Source organism: Pinus tabuliformis, chromosome J (assembly GCF_031772625.1).
Source record: "Pinus tabuliformis cultivar Carrire ecotype Pingquan chromosome J, CPIR1, whole genome shotgun sequence".
NCBI classification, from domain to species: Eukaryota; Viridiplantae; Streptophyta; class Pinopsida; order Pinales; family Pinaceae; genus Pinus; species Pinus tabuliformis.
Genome location: NC_142295.1, coordinates 392,905,132 through 392,928,505, shown reverse-complemented (window position 1 = coordinate 392,928,505; position 23,374 = coordinate 392,905,132). Strand labels below are relative to the sequence as shown.

Below are 23,374 nucleotides of genomic sequence, written 5' to 3'. Positions count from 1 at the left end.
CTGCCAAGGACTCTACTGGCAGGTAGCATCATTGCCTATAAAATCATGGCTAAGTTAGTAGCTATGAGCATGTATCATGTGGCCAGGAAAATTGTTCATCGAGAGCAGACAGGGTTTCTGAAGGGGTAGTTTATTTTGAAAATAGTGTTATCAGCTTGGAAGGCCATGGAGTGAGCCAAGGACTCTAATTAGCAAGCTGTCTTCCTGAAAAATGACTTTGGTAAAGCCTATGATCGTATTGATTTGACTTTTATCATGGACATGTTGACTTGCGTTGGCTTCGGCCGCAATGTGTTAGCATGATTAATACTTTCTTCTCATGTGCCTCAGCCTTTGTTTTGGTGCATAATTCTTTGTCTCTCCACATCCACCTTTGCAGGTTTATTAGAAAAGGTTGTCCATTGGTGCCCTATATTTATGTGTTAACTATTGATGCCTTTCATTATCTGTTCGAGTCAGCTCTCCTATAGGGTCATCTTAGTGGTATCTCCCTTCTAGGGGCTGATAAGATGGTGAAAAAACATTTACTGGTGACCCGTTTTTCTCCATGATTGCTAAGCAAGAGTTTGTTCCAGTTGCTAGAAATTGTTTCACCGTATTCTGTTGGTCTTCTAAGGGCACTGTTAATGATCACAAGACTAAATTTTGGTTGGTTGGTTTTAATGAGCCCCTACCTGGATTCCAACCACTTCGAATTTTGTTCGACCCAGTGTTATTGTGAGATATTTTGGTATTCCTTTTGATGTTGGACTCTCTTCAGTTACCATGTGGGATTGGTGCCTTGAGTGATTGCAGCATAATACTTCTTTTATGGCAGTATAAGGATCCTCCCTTTGCAGGAAAGTGACTGTGGTAAGTAGAATCCTTCAGGCCTCCCTCCTTTATTATGGGTCCTGTTGGCTTCCCAGCAAGGCCCAGTTTCATCAGCTAGAGCAGATTTTGCAGTTGTCTGTGTGGGGTATGGTGGGGTTCAGGGTCTTTCCATGATGCCTTGGGATATCTGTATTATGCCCAAGGATGAGGGAGGCCTTGGTTTGATAGGTGTTGCAACTTAAGGGAGTGTTTTGGCAGCTAAGTGGGTGGCTGGAGATCTGGAGGGCACCTCCTGTTAGCATGTTTTGTTGTGGCACAGGTTACTCTTAGCTCAGCATACTGGTAAAATCGGGGGTCTGTTTGGCTCCTCATAATTTCCATTATACAGTTTCTTTTATCTTTAGAAGAATTTGGCAGCTTGGAGGAAGTTAGTAGGTTTGGTTCATTGGAAGATGTCAGGCAGCAGAGCTAGGTGAGATTTCACCAGAAGGTCGATTCTGTGTTGGAAGTTGGAAGACACTTGTGAGTCTGATCTTCCCCACTTTTAGGCAAGAAGTTTCAATCAGAAGAAGATGTCATTTCATTTCATGTTGCTCTTGTATTCATTTTTCTATTTCATTTTAAGGGTGCTTTTTGCACTGCCCTCTTTTGCTTGCTTATCATAGTTCATTGCAGTCACTAGTCCTTTTGACCTATTTCGGTCATTAGTGGATATTAATAAAAAAATTCAATTTCAATTTTAATTTTCTATTGCATTCAAAACTAGAGAGGACTTCCAGTTGATTGGTTCATGGAGGAGTTTTTGTTAAGAGTATTGTTTTGTAACTCTTTTAAATTGTCATCTATGTATTTAGGATTCTAGTAGCTGGCTATTTACAGTTCATTTTATATTTCTAAGCCACTCAGTGGCATAATAGACGTATACTTCTGTTTTTCATTAAAAATAAAATAAAATAAAAAATTATTAGTGTTATCAATTCTACAATATGTTAAGTTTAGCTGTATGTTCATTTAGATCCTAAATTATTCAGTCCCAAAAAAAATCAACCCACAACGACTAAAGCTACAAGATACCAAGCTCGATACATATAAAGTGAAACATGATAATGATTATTTAGGAACATGAGAACTGAAAAGAGATCTACTATGAAACTAGAAAGTGATTGACTTTATACCATCATAAAGCACATGGCATGTCTCCTCTAAAAGCTCCAGTAGTAAATATGGGAAGATTGCGACCCTTATCTGCTCTATACTGTTTCACTCAAAGGTTCTAACTGTGCCATATTGCCCAATGAATAAGGGGACCTTCATGATTTATACTTAACTGCTAGAGAAGCGTTTTTATATATCCCTATCTTAGTGAGGAATATTCTAATCTCAGATGACATTACTATATGCCATTCCAGAACAAGAAGAAAAACCAGCTACTGTTATTCCTATAAGCTTGGTTATATATTTTTTCATGGATGAATGACCTTTTGTACTTACATGGAACTTATCTGCACCTCATAATACATATCAAGAGGGGAGTTTACAAAGTACAAGAGCTCTCCTAGCTTTACTAACTACGAACAATAAGAAATAATATTCCAAATTTTAGCTACATCTACAGCAACAAAACGTTGAGTTGAGTTCATTTTAATAACAAAACCATGTTGAGTTGAATATACTCATAAATCTATCAGTGCAAAACAGACAAGCTTGCCAACAACTATAAGGCTTGGAAGAAAGTGTGCTAACTGTAACTTACTCCTTAGGGTTTCTGAAAATTCTACCAGGTGTTGATCCATTGACTCAACTCCAGATTGTTGAAGATGCTCCCTTTCTGACTTCCCATTAGACCACCCCTCTGATTCCAGCCTAATGTTATCTTCTTCCGTTTGCGAAAGGCTCACATTTGAGTCTCCTCTGCCTAAAGAAGACTGAACACAAAAGCACAGTTTGGTAAAATTTACGCCAAGAAGTAATGTCGAAAACATTAATAACTTTAACTTATATTATACAATAGTCTGAGTACTATTCAGTTATACAAAACACTAATTTTATAAGTCGGAATAAAATTTAAAAAACTAAAATTGATTTCTTCAAGGCTTTTTTGTATACAACATACAGACAAATCTTTCCCACCAATTGTAGAAGTCCCCCGTGCTATACTTTGTCATTCTTCAGCTACAAACAGAGGTGAAATGGCATCGATTTTTTTGAAATATGTGCTGAATGAATAGGAAGTTCTTTGGAAAACTTTAATCTAAGCTATTTTCCCTTTCTAGAAAATTTTATTCACGGACCATCTAACAGTTGTTAACAGGCAGAACGCGATGACTATCAACAGTCGACCTGGTCATGGGCCATGCAATATGAAGAAATGCAATGGTGTAATTATTTATTTATAACGAACATTCATTTTAGATTGATAAAAAAATCGGAGGTTCTTTACAAAATATGAAGATTGATAAGTCAAATTGCCAGATAGGGATCTAACATTTTGGATGGCTAATTAGCAGTCCAATAGCAGAAATGGCAGTCTTTTTCGCTTATTACCACAGGAGTATCATGAAAAAATGGAGATTTATTGCAACTTGGAAAAAGATCAAGCGGCATTCATTTACTTGCACGAAAACAATACTTATCAAAGTAGGAATATGGGATGACAATCAAAATCCCATCCCATGCATCCGTGAAACAGGAATCACAATTCATGCTCTCCAAAATTCAAATCACAAGTATGAGTCAGATCGGCCCCAGAACGCCTTTTCGCAAGTTGGGAGCGGGTCAAACTTGGTTGACCGAGTCTGATGAGGTCAAACCGATCAGACTCCAATTAATTGAGAGTTTGAATAGGTTTGACTGAGTCACAGTTGGTTTGACCAATCTCAAACTCTCCAAGCTTGCTATAAAACCCCCAAAATCGTGCCACTTTTGCTCATTTTCTAAGTCTTTTTGTGTAAGATTTATTTTGGTACTGCCCAAGTTTTCCCGAGCTGGGTCAAACTCTTTACTCTTCTACCTTGCCAAGATCTTCTCCAAACTAAATTTGGTAATTTGGTATTATTGTTATGCATGTGTGTCTTCTCGTGGGATGACCGAGTGGTTGGCACAATGGGATATTATCCCCTCCATGCAGTTTCAAATCCCACGGGGAGACATCTTTGGCCCGTTGTGATAAGGCTCTCATGGAGTCTCGGCTCTTGATAAGTCATAAATTTCTGGTATATCTGGCTTATGGGCAGTTGAATATACTATTTGTGTTATAGCGGCAGCCGCTAGGTTTGATCTTGGGCCATGCCCTGATTGCTCCAACAAATTATGGATTCACCATGGTAAAATTTAAAGTTATGCATGTGCACTTTATAGTAAATTTCACCTAAATTTTCCTCTACAAAAACAAGTGTCTTTTTTAGTTAGCAAACCCAGAGGGGGATTTGAACCAGTGACATGTATACAAAGAGTGCCTTAACAGTGCACCCATTCATCATCAATTCAAATCCCCATGGGCTCTCTGCAGAAAACAAGTTAATGAAAGAATTTTATGTGCATTTGGTTTACTTGACCTCCAATCTTGAGTAGTATCAATTAGCTTTTGGGTTCTGGGAATTAACTGCCAATGGCAAATGGCCTTTCATCCATAATCAGAGTGAATTATAGGTATGTGAATGTACACTAAAATGTATAATTTCAAGTTTTTGGTCAGACTGTCAGTCAATGTAGAGTCATGTGACAAAAGTTCTTAGATGATAAGCAGGGATAATCATCAAAATCTTAAGTTGGGAAGAAACCACGTTGCAAGTACAGGTCAAACAGCATTCCATTTTCGTATATAACCGTAACAAATTTCAGGCCTAATTAGGGGTCCTGTAGACTTTCAACAAGGATTGCCCTTCTTCCAGGCTAATATGAGAGCCAAATATGATTCCAGTGAGAGTAAGTGCTGAAAATCCAAGACTTGTAAGGTTCCATGCTGTGTGCACACTGCATATATTGGAATACCAATCATTTTAAGCAGCAACAAGCACAGAATTAAATTTCCAATAAGGAAAGGAATGATTTACAGCATATTCAAGCTATAATAATTTGGTTTCTTGCAACTCAAGGATCACCAGGGTAAATGGAAAGTGGATGAAATGGGGACTCGATGATTTATTGCTGAATTTCAAGCTACACTAGTTTACTTTTTACCCTGTGTTATCCAGAAATCATTGCCTGACTGAAGGGAGGATGGCCTGACGTGAAACATAAAACATGGCTGGCTAGTCCATTTTGAGACAAAACTAATGAACAAAAGTTTGAATGGCACGTTGAGTAAGCCTTGAAACATTTCAGGCTTAGTCAGAATTCATGTCGTGTTTTCGATCCTTTTGAGGGTAGGTGATTTGGGAGAATGTGCTAGATCATCGGACTGGATAAACTATGATGATCAGAAAGTAGTAAGCAGTCAGTACAGACATCTGAGAATGTGGGTGCTTAATCAAATGGAAATACATTTTAGCCTGAGCTTTGCCCATGGTACTTGAATCTGTGGTCATGGTTTCAATGGTCAACAGAAACTAACAAATGCATATATTCTAGAATTCGCAAAATCAACACTTTGAGACCATTATAGGCTCTTTAAAATTGATAAAGAGGCATGGTCTGAAATTGACAAACGGTCTTTTATCTCCAAAATTGACAGAATCCTAAAAACGGTTTATGCAAAAAAATAGAACGTCATTAAAATTAGAAAACCAACAGCAAGGAAACCGAATTGTCTCTGACTACCAACCATATTGCAGTTCAACACCTATAAAGTGTTCTTGCTCTGATATTTCCTGAGAGAGTTTAAAGAGCATTCGCAGAGAATGATTAAAGTGACAATTAAAGGATGAATATGATGAGATGCAGGTACCTACCTGTGCAATTAATTGCCGGCGAGCCATGGCAGGAAGAGGAGCACTAGGCAGCTGAGATCTGGTGGCGTCCTCTTACACGGACATGGACTTGAGAAGGCGAGAACTTTAAAGAGGAGCGCGCTTTCATCTATACATAGCCCATCAATTCTGATTTATCAATTCTGTTGCCTTAATTACCTGTTACTACCTCCACGCTTCCTTTCGTCAGCGCTCGCTCGCTCGCTCGCCTGCCTTCACAAACCAAACACCCTTTCCACGTGACCACATGAAGTCTCCAATAATGGGTAAGAGGCGGTAGGACGTTAATGTAAAACAAAATTAAAAGAATAACAGTGATGGCATGTTTCAGTGACGGCATGTTTCAGTGATAAATGTACTTAGAGTCGTCTAATGAGGTGGAGGAATGGTTAGGATGATTAAAAGTGGCCGGATTTCAGGTAAAAAAATTTCAAAATATCTTGTAAAAGTGTTTTTATGATGGAAATAATTCAGCCCCATCAAAAATGTCTAGAACATCTAAAATTTTGAAATTTAACACCTATAAATTAGATTTACAAAAAACTTTACTGGATTTTCTGTAAATATAACTAAAATTTCAATAACATTCCGAACAATTCCTCACCGTTACACTACACGAATGTACTTACTCTGGGATTGTCTGGCCGATTACTTATAATGTACTTACTCTCCGATTGTCCGGTCAATGGTCCAAATTTTATTTTTTTTCAATATTTATTGTTAATTTGTAAAGAGGTTTACAATATCTTTGGAGGAGTTGTGTTGAAAGCAATTACCAATATCTATCGGAGGAGTTGTAATGAAAGCAATAGTCAATACAGAGGTTGTTAAGAGGGTAGGATTTATCATCCAGTAACCTAATCTCATGTAGTGTGAGTGATTAAGTTGTAAAAGTGACTACAGAAATTTAAAGATGGAGATGGTTTTGGGTGATAGTGATTAAGTCGCAGAAACAACTTAATCAATTTGGAGTTTTGTCTTTTTCTATAATTACATTTTATGATTAAAATTATGTTTAAAAATCATTTTTAAACATACCATTGGTTATTTGACAATATAATAGAGTCAATATTTGGGATAATAGGATTAATATTAACTAATATTTGAAATAGAATTTAATATCTATCTCAATCATATAGATATTTATCTATATTATAGAAATATTTGATGTCGGCAAAAAAAATAATCAATCTTCGATCCAACACTAAAATTGTAATAAATGTATTTTCTTGTCTTTTATTGATGGAATGATGTACTATGCTATATTTTGAGATAATATAAATTAATTTAATATATATAGAGATTGGAATTAATTTTAATATTAAATAGTAAAATAATATATATATATATATTATTATCTAACTTTAAGGTCACTGTTAAGACATCAAATTGGTGTATGAGACCTTTTTATTTGTGAAACAAAGAATCCATTTCTGGGCAGCAGACATCAAATTGGTGTATGAGACCCCCTTGTTTGTGGGACAAGGAACCCACCAAGTAAGACATGAAATTGGTGTATGAGACCCCTTTGTTTGTGGGACAAGGGACCCACCTTTGGGCAGCCGACATCAAATTGGTGTATGAGACCCCCTTGTTTGTGGGACAAGGAACCCACCTCCACGCAGTGATCCTCTGGGTAGCGAACATCAAATTGGTGTATGAGACCCCCTTGTTTGTGGAACAAGGGAGCCACTATTGGTGTATGAGACCCCCTTGTTTGTGGGACAAGTAACCCAACGATTTGACTACTAAGTAAGGCATACATACTCTACCCCTACTCCTAAGTCTACAAAGACATACATACTCTACCCCCTACAGCTAAGTCTACAAAGGCATACATACTCTACCCCCTCTAGTTTTGAACTTGTGACCTCTTAAGAGAAAACACATGCTCTTCACCATTACGCCCACTCAAAATATATGTATTAAATTTTATTTAAAATATCTTATCCAAAATTTTAATATAAAAAATATTATTAATAGATTTTAAAAAATTTTAAAAATATGAATAACTTAAGAATAAACAAAATATAAATATTTATGATTAAACTAAGAGTTAAAATAAATTTGTGATAATGTATTAAATTATAACCACATTGGATAGTTATGAACTCGTGATAAATTATCTCTAATATAATTTCTCAAAAAAAAATCTAAAAAATTCCAAACACATATCTTAGATATATATCACAAAATCTTAAATTCAATAATTTAATTATTTATTAATAGTAAAAATATTTTAATGTTATGAATATGAAAAAACACACATTATTTTAATTAATCATTAATAATAATAATAATAAAATAAAAAAATTTAAATAACTATCCATTTTTCGTCATTAACATTATCATTATTAAAAGAAAATAATTATAATAAAAAGTAATTCTAAATCTTATTTTAAAAATAAAATACTTACATCTCAAACCCAATATATTATATATTAATAAATTACAATAAAAATAAATATATTTCATCATTATCCTATTTGTATTGTATTAATAATATGTAATAAGACATCTCACCTAACTAATAATAAAAATCAACATATTCATACAATATTATTAAAAAAAAAACATTATTAATATTATATTTTAATTAAAAGATAACAAATAATAAAAGTCAATATATTCATATAATATTATTTTAAAATATTAATATTAAAAAAATATTATGCAATCAATGCCCAATTTTTATTTGAAAATAAGTACTCACATTAATTTTATATTTATATATATATCTTTTGTGTGATGGAGAATATATTTTTTGGATAATTAAAATAATAAAAGGAAAATTAGTGTTAATATTGAAAATATTATTTTTTAATTTTATAAAATTATAGTTTAATTAGAGTTTAATCAGTTAAGTTTTTTTTTAATTAGTTTTAAAGGTTAACGTAATTAGTAGTCCCCGTTGTTAAGTACTTTTTAATTAGGAGGTCACAAGGTCAATTCTCCTTGATGCCTTTGGGGTTATGCTTTGCTAGTCTAACCGACGACTTTAAAAGATTCTCTTCAAAGTTAATCTACCCACATTTTTCTAAAGAAAATAAATAAATAAATAAATTTAATTAGAAAACGATAATATAATTTTTAACGAAATACATTTCTTTTAATAATTTATCTTTTAGAAAATTATGATATAATTTTTCTTATGAAATATAAATTTTTTTTTTACACATTAAATTCTAACCACTAATAAATATATTATTATAATAACTTAAAACTATTTAAAATCTACCCAAAATATTATTTTCCCACGTAAATAAAATATACCTAAAAAAATCTGTTATATAATTTTTTAAATTAAAATAACACGTAAATAAAGAATAATTAATACCATTTTCAACCAAGCGAACAAAACCTGCCTGTATCTTAATTATTAAAAAAAAAAAAATTGACGTTGTCATCGGTGTGCATCGTGACGAATCGTAACTCCAAAGTTTTTGAGCGTAAAAAAAGTCAAATAAAGGCTTTAGTAAGCGAGCATTAAATTATTATTCCCATGATTTGTTTCTGGTGACTTGTGTTAGAACTTTTTTTTTTTAACCATATGGTGAATCAGTAACTATCAAGTTTAATCCACGGGAGACCCAGGATCAAACCTCATTGCTGCCACTATAACACCAAGAGCATAACCAACCACCTGCAAGTCGGGTATGCTAAGATCCTATGATTTTAGCAAGAGCAGACCCAGCGGTCAGGGGGGGTCCGCCCCTCTAGCCGCCACCACAGCAGGTCACTGTACTCCATGAGATTTGAACTTTGGTCTCCCGAGCTTCGCCCGTTTGACTTACCGTTAAACCACACATCACTTTGTCACAACGTGTTTGTTTAAATATGGGACCCGCATCATTGTGCTCATGTTGCGATCACGCCATATGAATGCAGCTATTTGTGTTTAAGGGCAAGGAATGATGCTCTGGCGGGTCCTTTTTTTTAAAGCAGTTTATGTTGCTATTCGTTGTTATTTGTGTTTATTTATTTATTTAAATTGATGATGAGTTGATTTAATTTTCTAACACTCCTCTCAATGAAAAGACAATGTCAAGGAATTGATGCTAACAAATTGCCATAATTTCCTTTGATATCTCTAAAAGCATCACATTCCAAAATGAAATACTTTTCCGATTCCATTGCCGCACAGGTGAAAAAGTACACATGTGTTCTTCCCAATATTTCATCATGGTTTAAAATATTTCAATAATATTTTATTTAGTTAATATCTTTATACTCTATCAATATATGGAGAGTAATTAATAGCAAGATTCAACAATCATAAAGAATCTACAAAATATATGTATAGGTGGCACTTTAAGAGAAGTGTTTTAATTTTATTATAGGAAGAGCATTATGAATATATAACAAAGGAGTTGTTCTAGTGTCTTACCTACAATTCTATCACTGATGTACAATAATTCTAAGGCAATATTGCATTTTGCCTAATGCCCAACAGACTTGCACACTCAAATCACTAAAACAACTACAAGTGTACCTCCTACAAGTATTGTCTTTTTTTTCTTCTCACTTAGGCAGTTCAATATTCCCTACTATGCCTAACCCTAAACTTAGCACAATTGCAAAGCTCCTTTACACCTTGTGAATGGCAAATCACTTCTTACCTTAACATCTTTGAGGGATCCTCCTTTTAATATGAGACTTGCCTTGCACTTGTAAGCCTTCCACTCTAAGGTGGACCCAAGTGCCATATGTCAACTTGCTTCCTTTCGTGACTTCTCTACAAACTATTTACATCCAACATGTGCTCAAGTGTGTATGCCAGTCATCCAAGTCTGCCCAAGTCCATTAGACTATGGCCAAGCACGTCTAGCAATGCCCAAGTGTGTCCAAGTGTGCCCAACAATGTTGTGCTTCAAGGTCTACGATGCTCTAAACCTAAACAAGGGTGCTCCACATGTCCATGGTGTGCCTTGCCATCATGTAAGGGTGCCCAAAACCAACTCTTCTATCCATAAACCTTTCATTATGTCCATTTGTATTGGTCAATGACCATGGAGGTGATCATGTTGTGAAGGTGCCTAAAGCCATTCAAGGCTAAGGCCTTACAATTTCCTTGCAATGTTGTTCATGGGAAAAAATGAGTGTTTAAAAGTTTTTCTTGAGATTTATTTTTATAAATTTTCATTGATGACAAAGTTTTTTGTTTTTATGTGGTTACTTACTACTATCTTTGGTTTTTTTCTATATTTGTTAAAATGATATGAGCCATTGCATTAGAGGCAAGTTGGCAAGCTCAACTTATGATGAAATAGATATACCTTGACAAGTCCTTATCAAACTCCACAATAGATGAAGTGTTTTTTCATTGTATTGAGTCATACAAATGCCTTATTAAATGAGCTCATTAAGTTAATTAAAACATTTATATTGCCACAAGTAATACTTATCTCCTTGATCAACAATTCACTCATTCATTTTCAATTACTATCACATAGTCATACCAAAACATTGTATACTAACAAAGAGAAATATCAATTTTTATATATGTAATTACATTTGCTTAATTTACACAAAGTATTTGCTTAACCAAAACATCAAACAAAGACATAACACTACGTAAATATACATATGATATCATACTTGACCCTGTTAGCATAGTGGTCATACCCCTCCACATATTCAAACATAGCCCAACTTCTCCATAATGCCCCCAAAATAAAAAATAATAATCATTCTATGAGCAATTATGAAAATATTTACTCTAAAAGCAATGGCTTTCTTACCCAGTATTTATTCAATGTATATAGGGTGATGATAAATATTGTTAGATGAGTTGAAAGCTTGTTCATGTTTTAAGTGTGGGTTGTACAAGTCATTTGTGGGTTGTGTACAACAACATTGAATCAACATCATTAATAGTGGGGAATCATATGGACATGATTGTTGTTGGACAATGAGGCATTGGCACATAATCGATAACAAGATAGATTGTATGGTGTGTTGCTAACTCCCTTTAGGTAAATCTGGCACAACGATCATGATCACCAATGTTTATCCTCCGCCCATATAATTCAAAGCCATCGAATATTGTAGCAAGATTCCCTCTAGTTCTTTGCTTCCAATGCTACAAGGAGTTAGAGTTCCTATCAATTCAATACTCTGGTCAAATTTTAACAAGCTAGGTTAATTCATAGTTAGACAAAACCCTTATGAGTATTATTCCACCATGCATATGCCTTGGATCATGGTGGAACTCTAAGCATGCTTGAAGTCAAATTCTTATTAGATAAATGGTTTGAAAAAATATATGTTTAATGGAAAATTAGCTTACTCCATATAAACCACATTTCCAAGTTTTCCAAACATTGTATATATATATATATATATTGAGAGAGAGAGAGAGAGAGAGAGAGAGAGAGAGAGAGAGAGAGAGAGAGAGAGAGAGATTCACTAAAGTGTATAAGTGAAATTCAATGGTAAAATACAACAATGAAAAAATAAAACAAATTTGCTTTTAACTTAAAAAGTCCAAATATTTCAGTTTTCCCACAAAGTTCTCAGCCTTTTATCCCATTTTAAAATATATGGAATAGTTATTTTTATTAACTCATTCAACAAAGGAGTACATTGTCAATTAGTATTGGTAAACATCCTAGGGATTGTCATTCCTTTAGTATATGGAGGTTACTCTTTAGGAAGAGCCCTCCTCTCATTTATTCCAGATGTATCCATTAAATCTTCTGACAATATAATGTTGTTTTGGATAATTTGTCTAAAGTTTTGTTTAATTCTCGATAAACATCATGGATGGATATACTTTCAAAGCTTCCTCTTAGCTCTTTGCCTTTTTCCATTATTGGAAGAAGATATAAATTTTCTATCTTTACACTTTCATTTTCCCAATCCATAAGTAGCTTGTTATCTCCTAGAACCTAAAATCATGTCATTCCCTTATTGATTCCTAATTTTAGCACCATCCATAATGCACAAAACTTCCCTTCAATATTTGTCCCTTGTCCAAAACTAGCTTTAAAAGTGATGCCATTATTTTTGGACAAGAATATGATGCCACTAACCACTTATGCCTAGGGAGACTTAATGAGATCTCATCCAAATATCCCCAAGCCTTTGAGTAAGCCATATCAAGTTAATTTAAAAGAAAGGTAAGGTAAGAATAGAAAGGTGCTACAATGAGCATTATGCATAGGTTCAAAAGTGCAATGGATAGGGGTTACCCTAGCTACTTGCAACAACTTCCCTCCAATCCTTCATGAGTAGATTAATGATTTCTACTTCCCTTCATACCTGCCATTTTGTGCAAGATCCCCCTTCTATAATTACTTCTCTACACCAAATCTCCCCTTCCATGGTAGTGATTTACTCCCCTTCTTCAACTAGCTAGGTCATGGGAGCCTCCTCCTTACCTATTTCTTATTCTCATTCTTTCCTGCTATAGCCCTTCCTTCAAGTTCAAGTAATGGCTCCATCAAAACAACAATAAACAATGGTTCTCATGGTGGCATATGTGGGGTTTCCTTTAACAATGTGGTGAAGAACAACGATAGTTTTGGTTCCCTTCCTCCAAATTAATTTAAGGTTCAAAAGGTTCCAACCCTTACCCTCCCATAGTTCAAGATGTAGTGGATTAAGTGACACTCTATAGTACAATTGGTATCATGTGCCAATTTGCTGGTCTTTGGCTCCATATGGAAAATTTACATTAGTGGATAATGTGCGTTTGGGAGCCAAAACTTTGAGAGAAGCCCTTTTTGCTATTGGTTTCTTCATTATATAATTTGAGTTAATAGAAAATAGAGATTAAATCTTAAACTTGAGACCCTTGTTCTAGAGAAAATGTGGATTAACATGAAAACTTGGACTCCTTCCTACAATCCAATGACATACACTCTCCACAAAGTTAGTATAGGTAGGATCCAAAATATTCTCCTTTAGTTTTGGGGCTATGATTTGCTTTATACTACTGGTAATGTCCTTGGTATGTTTCATTTCAAAAGTAAGGTAACAATTTTCACCACATCATGACATATGCAAGCATCTACATGGATATGGACTTTGAAAAAGGGATTTCAACAAATATTAGTCCTAAGGATGAACCACATTAGTTGGTTCAAAACGTCGACTGAATCCTTATGATGTGATTAATCCGAAAGACATTATTATTTACATTATGGATCACAAAAGTCTACTATCTAACAAAGATTAGTCTAATTGTTAAATACTATTACTGGACCCAAAAGTTGAATTATGAATAGACTCATTTCGAGGATGAGTATGTAATGAAAATGTCACATTATAGTGCATTACACCAAGGCTCCTAAGAACAAACATCAAAGGCAATCCTAGTTCAAACCTACATTATGGGATAGGGCTAAGGTAGAACATTAGTTGATAAGTGAGGATGCTTTCTTGGAATTAAAGCCATCTCCAGAGGCATCCAATTCAAATTAGGAAGCATGTAGTTATCCATGTGAAACTCCACCATCATTAAAACCCTCTTCATAATTGGCATTATATCTACTTCACCAAGTAGACCCCCAACCCACCCATTAGCCTAGGTTAAGTTGGGTGGATCATGCAAAGGAAGTTGAAGTAATTTAGAAAGCTCAAGACCTATAACTTGAGACACCACTCCAAGGCAAAGAGGACTTAGAGGACACAATCACACTTATTTAAGATTTTCATAAAGAATGGAAAATGGTGGTTAAAAAGAGAAAATATGGTATGGTTATGCAACTAATGATTGCTAGAAACTTGCACCACCATTTATTATAGCCGTGTATTGTTTCTACGCTCTTCTTAAATTTCCTCAATTTTTTTGGATTTACACATGTATTTCAAGTTGTGTTTGGTGTTTCTTGGCATTTAAAAGTTTTGGAAATGGGTGGAATGTCTATCCTTTTAATGATAAGCATATCTTCCATAGTTGGATTTGCCCTTCTTTTGAATTACACAATAGTATGATTTGATCACAACATTTTCTAGTACAAAATCTAATTGTTATTATGAAAAAAGGTACCATTATGATCTAAAATTCTCGGAGACTTCACTTCCATGGTTTCCCAAATTCCACCATATGCATACCTTACCTAATGGTGTATATGTATAGGAAGAATAAATTTTCCTTGGAAAACCATATTATTTCTAGCTAATTGCTAACCATAACTATATTACCCAAGTCACTATATAAGGTAAGACATTATGTTTAATAATTTGTATTCTTTCACTAGCCTTTGAAGCCATCTATGGTGGATTCTTCTTCCCACCTCCCATTGGCATTTGCATGTTTTGAAGCTTCTCTCATAATTCTCTTGAATAAGGAAAACTCACTAATCATGATCAATTGATTCTTCATTCTTTTTACAAAGGGTACCCTTGCTAAGGCCCTCCCATGTTTTTGTTTGCAATGATAGGTAAGGACTTTATTGTACAGAACCAACCAAAAGAAACTAATGGATCTTAATGGAAACTTCCACATTATCTTCCACCACCATACCTTTTCTCCCTTTATTTTTCCTTTTATCCTAACCTCATAACCCAATTTTGTGGTGAAATTTCTCAATGATGTATCCTTTGACCATATGATATCATCTTTCTCATTCTTTAAATATAATCATCTTTTTTAAGACTATAGATATACTACTTCCATTTCTCTACTAATTTTCCTTGAAGACTTAACTAAGACTTATTTTTTCCAGCCTTGGTTCCACATTATATTTGTCCCTTATTTGGCTATATTTTTAGATTATCTATCTCTATGATATTAAGAACATTGATTAAAGGATTAAACAATCTATAATTTTATGTACAACACATTGATCGATCCCCCCCCAACTTTAACTTTGTTACCCTTTCTTACCTTCCATTCTAAACATTTATGTATCAAGGGAAATGCTTTCACCAATGCCTTTTGAACAATAGAATCCCCACCAAGCACTTTTACTTCTCTTCTAATCCAATCCTCCATTGGCCCTCAAGCTATGTATTTTGAAATCACTCTCCACAAAATCTTTGTTGCTAAGGCCTTTCTAAACTATTGTATTTTCTTGAGTCCATATCCATTATCATCTTTATTTGTTCCTTATCCTTTCAGTGGCCTTTGAAGCAATCTATGGTGGATTCTTGTTCCCACCTCCCATTGGCATTTTTATGTTTTGAAGCTTCTCTCCATGATTCTCTTGAATAAGGACAACTCACTAATCATGATCAATTGATTCTTCATTCTTTTTACAAAGGGCAACCTTGCTAAGGCCCTCACATGTTTTTTTTGCAATGATAGGTAAGGAATTTATTGTAAAGAACCAACCAAAAGAAACTAATGGTTCTTAATGGAAACTTCCACATTATCTTCCACCACCATACCTTTTCTCCCTTTGTTTTTCCTTTTCCTTTTATCCTAAACTCATAACCTAATTTTGCGGTGAAATTTCTCAATGATGTATCCTTTGACCATATGATCTCATCTTTCTCATCCTTTGAATATAATCATATTTTTTAAGACTATAAATATACTACTTCCATTACTCTACTAATTTTCCTTGAAGACCTAACTAAGACTTATTTTTTCCGACCTTGGTTCCACATTATATTTGTACCCTATTTGGTTATATTTGTAGATTATCTATCTCTATGCTATTAAGAACATTGATTAAAGGATTAAACAAGCTATAATTTTATGCACAACACATTGATCGATCCCACCCCTCCCCCCCACCAACTTTAACTATGTTCCCCTTTTTCTTACCTTCCGTACTAAACATTTTTGTATCAAGGGAAATGCTTTCACCAATGTCTTCCAAACAATAAAAGCCCCTCCAAACACTTTTACTTATCTTCTAATCCAACCCTCCATTGACCCTCGAGCTATGTATTTTGCAATCACTCTCCACAAACTCTTTGTTTCTAAGGCCTTTCTAAACTATTGTATTTTCTCGAGTCCATATCCACCATCATCTTTTATCTTGGCCAATTTTTCCATTTTTCTAAATGGATACCTTATGTCTCTCTTTTCCCTATCAATAGGAAGCCAAGCCACTTTATTTGTCATTTTCACTAGTATTCCTTTGGAAGTTTGGGCTACATATAGGCAATATGCATTAATCCCCTCCAATAATGATTTTACTAAAGTCATGGGGTTTTGACTCAATCAACATATGTCATAGCACATATGTTTGTGGTTTATTAAGGAATACCCCTTATTTTAGAAGATGTTAATAAAAACGTCTCAAAATCCTTTTGTTGAACCTCCCTCCTAATACATATTTCTAATAAAAATAACCCCTATTTTTAATAAATATCCCCATTTTAACCAAATACATATTTTTATATCCTACAATATCTATAACCCACACTACCCCACACCACCCCCCCCCCCACCACCTCGAATACCTACAATATATTGACTATATTTTTCACAATTTAAAAACCCCTTTGTGAATGAGTGTGGTAAGATATTGGTCAACAAGGTGAAGCCCCCATGACTAAGTCAATCTACCTCCCCTAAAAAATGACCTATAGCACTAATTTTTTATTATCCCTTATATTTTTCATATAGCCAAAGCTAGTCTCTAAATCCTAAATACTTTACTCCTTTGGTAAAGGGAATGGATTTAAAAGAAAGAATATTCTCATATTGCCATTCCCCTTCTTCTTCCAAACCACACAATATTATAATAAGAGACTCCCACAATTTCCTTATACATTCCAACTTCCCTCTATGTTCCTAGCCCAAGTAGAATGACAACATATACAAATAATAGATATGCAAAACATGCAAAATTCCCCATTTTTATCCCTTTGATGGAAACTTATCTCTTATAGGTTGTTACCATTCTAATTAATCCTTCCATAATCAAAAGGAAAAAGAATGGTGACATTGAATAACCTTATCTTAATCCCCTTGAAGTATAAAAGAATCATCGATCAATACTATAGATGAAGTTGAATGTAAGCAACCCATGATTTGATCCACTACTTGAATGCCTATCCCTACATGGATTATAATTAATCTAATGTATATCTGATCCCCTTTACTATATACCTTAGCCAATTCAAGTTTCATCATTATTGATGGAATTTTCTTGACATTTGTAGTATGCAAAAATTATTGTGTTGTTCCCACTGCATTATGAATCTAGCTATTTTATAGGAACCCAAATTGTTCTTCCAAAATGACTTCAAATTTAATTCTTTTGAGTCTATTTTCCATGAACTTTGTAATAACATAGGCCTATAATCATAAAATGATTATGGTTCAATTTTCTTCGAGATCAAATATATGAATGTAGCATTCAAATCTCCCAATACTTTCCTTAAATTCTTAATTCTTCATTAACCAGCCTCAACAAATCATTCTTTTTAGAAATCATAAAAGCCTAAGTAAATTTTGTTCTTCGTCCATCCGACCCTAGAATTTTTACTTTCTTGAAGGAATGAAGAACATATTTTCACTCTTGTTTTGTTACCTCAACTTCATTTGGTTGTTCAATTATCACTCTAAGAGAATATGAGGCTACCTTCAAAATTTGTGCTATGTTATATCTAGAATCCTAAAATATGGTTTTGAAATGTGATTCCTTCTTTACAATTTCCTAATTTGTCCTAACTAGAGCCATCATTCTTTTTTATCTCACATATAGTACAAATATGCCTTCTATACTTAGAATAGTTTTCAAAGAGTTTCATATCATGTTCATCCCTAGCCAATTAGATAAACTTGTTCTTATAACTCTATGTTGCTTCTTCATTCTCCAACAACTTTCTTTTTATCTCTTCCAACTTTCTCAAATTAGTTTTCTCAACTTTTGAGAAAAACATTTTACCTTATTCCCATCATATGGCAATTTGATTTATTCCTCTATCTATGGCAAATCGTACTATGTTCCTTGAGCTTTCTTCTTTTCCCATTTTGCCACTAATTTTTTAGCTTTTTTCAAATTTTATATGAATTAAAGCATTGTTGTTTCACCTAAACTTAGATCAGGTTTCCTTAGATTAAGGGTGATCAAGCATCTAGATCCCTCTTCAAATTTGGAGGGTCATCTTTCTCTAATTGAAGCAATATATGTAGATGTTCAATGACACCTCTTCTTCCTCCTACCTGTGAATTTAATCTATCTACATCTTCTAAAACCCTCTTTATAATAAAAAATTGTCCAGATGTTTCAGGACTTCTTTTCTTCCACTTATGTAGTTACGATCTTATTAGGTTTCACATTGAATAGACCTTGGTCTTCAAACAACTAGACGAAATAACCAACACGAAGATGATGTCAAGCTTCTTCTCCCCGAGATTTGCTTACCATCATTATCAAAATTTAAGTCTCTCACCACTATTACCTTGTCATCTCTCATTATATCTATTCATTTAAAGTTTTCACAAGAAGCGTTGCTATCATTATAATCCCATAAATACTAATAAAAGAAAGCTCTTTCCCAATTCCTTAGACTTTAACTTTTTCCTAGTACCTTTAAGTAAGGGAGAACAGGCCATTCGACAGGGAGATCCTGAAACTGCGGAGGCTTGGTTCGATCTGAGTATTGGGAACAACATAAAGTGATCCATCTGGTTAGTATAGTAGTGTATCACCAAGACTGGCAAGGAAGGGCTATAGCTCAGCAAGGTAACACAGCCAAAATTACACCTGTGACCCAAGTTAATTCACAGGGTTTTTTGAATCCACCTGTGAGATAAACACGGCATTTGCGTGGGAGTGGGGGGATATATTGTGCAATTTGCACAATATCTCCCCCCACCCCCACCTAGATATTGCACAATATCTCCCCCCACCCCCACCCAGATATTGTGCAATTTGCACAATATCTCCCCCCACCCCCACCCTCATAAAAATGAAAAACTAATAAGATTCATTATTTCTTTCTAACATGTGATTATTTCCTCCCATTGAAGTCTACATACCTAAAAGTACTAGTATTTTAGAAAAGATGATAATAAATAATGTGCTTGCTTCCCTTAACACATGGTTTCTTATAGCAATATAACATCTTGTTTGTATATATGAAAATTTTGAAAGCTATTTTTTCATGGATACCCCCCACCCCTCTCATGTTTAATTATAAAATTATCATGGGTTCACCTTCCACAAGGTTTTCCTTACTCTAAAGACCCCTCGTCATCTTCTAGGAGATCTTAAATTGTATATGATACCAAACCAACATCCTCAACGGAGACCAATAGTTATTATCACAAAAGTAACAAGTATCCTGGTTATAATCATGAATAAAATGCAACTAATATAAGTAGTTTTTTAATATACAAATGACGGGAGAACTTAATATGTTACATATATGTCAACAAGGGTTCGTTAGTTTAATGAGAGCATTGCATTATTATTTTCTTCAACGTCAAGAATTGTGCATTATGGATCACTTGCACTAGTATTTATACATGTACATGTGTTTGTGCTCATGTTTACTATGGGGATCAAGCGCAAGTCCTAAGAAACTGTGGAATAATAGATATCCCACTTAGAGTTTATTAACCAAAGGTTCTAAATTGAATGTGCTACATTAATATTAATGTAATATTTTAAGAAGGGAAACATATTTTTAGTGGCACCAAAATATGTGACATGTATTATATAGGTATTTTATTAAGTCAAAAGGTTCATTCTATAGTTTAGTATGATGTGTAATGATGTTTATTCGTCATCAAAATTGAATTGAAATTTTACTTATATCAGTCAAAATAAAATCTAAAAAAAAAACTATACAAAACATTTAAATAATATTGGCTCATAAAAAAATTACACTTGAAGAAATTGGATCCCTCTCGGCTCATGTTAGATCTGTAATTAAGATGGATCTATGTTAGTTATGTTGAAAAGATGTAGTTAGGGTTAGGGCATTGATAAAAAAATCACCCTCCTTGAGAAATTTTTTACCAATACATTTTCTTTCAAAAAAAATGTTCTTCTACTTGTAGTCTACTTACCTTTCTGTCCACTTACCCTATTATTGAGTTTGTCATTGGGTTTTGTTGACAATGATACAAAAAGACAATGACATCTATTTTGTGATTTTCACTTTGCTAAAACATCTTTCCTTTTTACATTTAACAAAACATCACATTTTATAAGGATATTTCTCATGGACTATGAAAAACAAACATGTCACGAGTAAGTTTTGACTCTAGGTAAGAAGGGTGACAATTTTTCCTCTCAACCACTTAGGGTAAATCCAATTATTAGACATGGATTTTTATTTTTATTTTAAATTAATATATTAAATACAATGCATTTATTGTGGAAATTAGATGTTTTTGGAATATATGGACTTGACCAATTGAGTGAATCCCGAGGACCATATATATATATATAGTTTTGGGGATTCACTCAATTGGTCAAGTTCCCGTCGTTAAAGTACCTTTGCTATTGAGACGTCATGGGCTCAATTCTCTCGATATTCTTAGGGTCAGGTCCTGTGGTTGAGTCAACTGGATGTACTTGATACAAATATTTCGTGGCTCTCCAAGGTCCATGAACCCCCACACACATATGCCAATTATCATCATTTAGCTCAACAAGTTAGTTAAAGTGGTTGAATGTTGTAAATTATAATTAAGAAATTACGTGATCAAGTTTCATTTACCAATAAGTCTCCGCCTAGTTGAATAGTATTTTTATTTTTATTAAATTATTATTATTATTTTAATAATTAAAAACCTTCAATATATTTTAGGACTTATTTCACCGACTTTGGTTTAATATTAAAAACAAAATCCAATATTTCATACCAGTATAAAAAATATATATTACCTTTTCGGTGACATCTTTCTTCTTTTTGTTTTTATTTTTAAAGAGTGGTGGCATTGTCCACTAAAGTTCAAGGTCAAAATAGACACCTTACTTAGGTATCCAAATTCCAAGCATGCAAGTATATAAAAAATATAAATTACCTTTCGGTGACTTGGTTTCTTATTTTCTTTAGAGTGGTGGCATTGTCAATTAAAGTTAAGGTCAAAATAGACACCTTACTTAGAATTGTCTGATTGAAAAACTAATAAGACAAGTTTTGATTGAATTCTTGTCCTCTTGACTTTGACCATAAAGTAAAAGTTTTAAATTTTCCAATAACTAAAGGATATAAATGATTATATTTATTTTTTTGGGAATTTTTTAATTTGTTTGCATTGTTGACTAATGGTACAAGGTGGACATCTATGATTTAGAATTTGGTAGGTGAAGAAACATAAAAGATAGAGTCAATTACAATATTAATGATGTTTCACAATCTCAACATTATAAATTAGGTATCAATGATGTTTTAAATTCCCAATATTATGAATTGGTGTTTTAAATTTTCAATATTATGAATTGATTTTATTTTTAGTGTCAACACCATTTGTTATAAAGCTATAAAACATTATGAATATATACATAGAAATTAGTTACTTTAATTGCAAATAAAGTATAATTTTTTAATAATTATTAAAATGGTAATAATAATAATATTAAAAATCATGAAATTGAGGAAGTTTTTGAAAATGGTTAAATTAGTTAAGTTAATAGTAAATACAGTGTAATTTTTTTAATAATCATTAAAATGATAATATAATATTAAAATTTGTGAAATTGTTGAAAGTTTTTAAAAATAGTTAAATTTAATGTTATAAATTAAATAATTAATTTTTTGAAAAAATAGAAAATACGTGTGAAAACAATATGATTTAATGACAAATGATTAGGTTTCTAGAGTAATATTGGGTAATTATTCATATAATTGTGATAGTTAGTATTCTTATATTTACAAATAGTTAAACAAAAAGTGAAAGGGTGGATATAATGGAAACATTAACCTCATCATAAAGCAATTAAAACTAAAATAAAGTCAAAATATGGTGTGGCTCTAAATTTTGGGCATCTTTGATCAAAAGACTTCCCTTAATTAGGAGTTGATGGCATGCTTCAACACACCATAATAAATAAAAGACAAATAATGAATTAACCTCATATTCAAAAACATATTTACATCAAATCTTCCAAAGAATGAAAAACATAGAAATCCTCAAGTGATGTCAGATCCCAGTAGTGATATAATGGATTAGTGATCAACGATCTTCAAACAAGGTAGCATGGTAATGAATGCTTCCCTTAAGCAACACTAAACAATGATCTCGTGGAAATTATCAACAACTCTTAGCAAACTGACAATCCCAAAACTTATGCTTCATTATCTCTAACCGGAACATATAGGAAAAGGTCATAAAAAATCTAGTCTTGGCCAAATGATCCCTAGATAGAATTCCTTAGTACATCACAAGCTAGGAAAAAAAATTACATATTGTAAGTCTAGAGCCCAACATACCAAACACTATGAAGTTTGTGCACCCATCTATCATCCACATAAGTTGACACCCATCTCACTTTGAGATCCAAAGACAATGGATGGAAATGGTGCAAGGACGACTATAATATTTAAGGCTATATTTCCAAAGAAGACAACAAAATCTCCATCCCCAATCCCTCTAAAGAGGCTTGTGCATCCCTATATTCATTCTAAATAACTTTGTCAATGAGGTGAGCCCCCTCAACTCCATAACTAACAAATGATTTCAAGCCATCAATCCAAATTCCCAAGCAAGAGTGCACTTTTCCTTCTAACCACAAGAGATTGCAATTCCACGACCCCCCCCATATGAAAATGCCCTTTCTGCTCAA

General features: G+C 33.4%; 1 protein-coding gene across 1 annotated transcript in view; it reads right to left on the bottom strand.

The window, feature by feature from the left end:
- Positions 1-5,954, bottom strand: part of LOC149227431 (putative NAD kinase 1) — a 105,018-nt gene extending 99,064 nt beyond the window's left edge. Inside the window, exons 1-2 of the mRNA XM_089380502.1 lie at positions 5,703-5,954; positions 2,567-2,738 (exon numbers count right to left, since the gene is read on the bottom strand). Of these exons, the coding sequence (XP_089236628.1) occupies positions 2,567-2,738; positions 5,703-5,729 (199 nt within the window). The 5' untranslated portion in view covers positions 5,730-5,954. The remainder of the gene's footprint in view (positions 1-2,566; positions 2,739-5,702) is intronic.
- Positions 5,955-23,374: the final 17,420 nt, after the last annotated feature.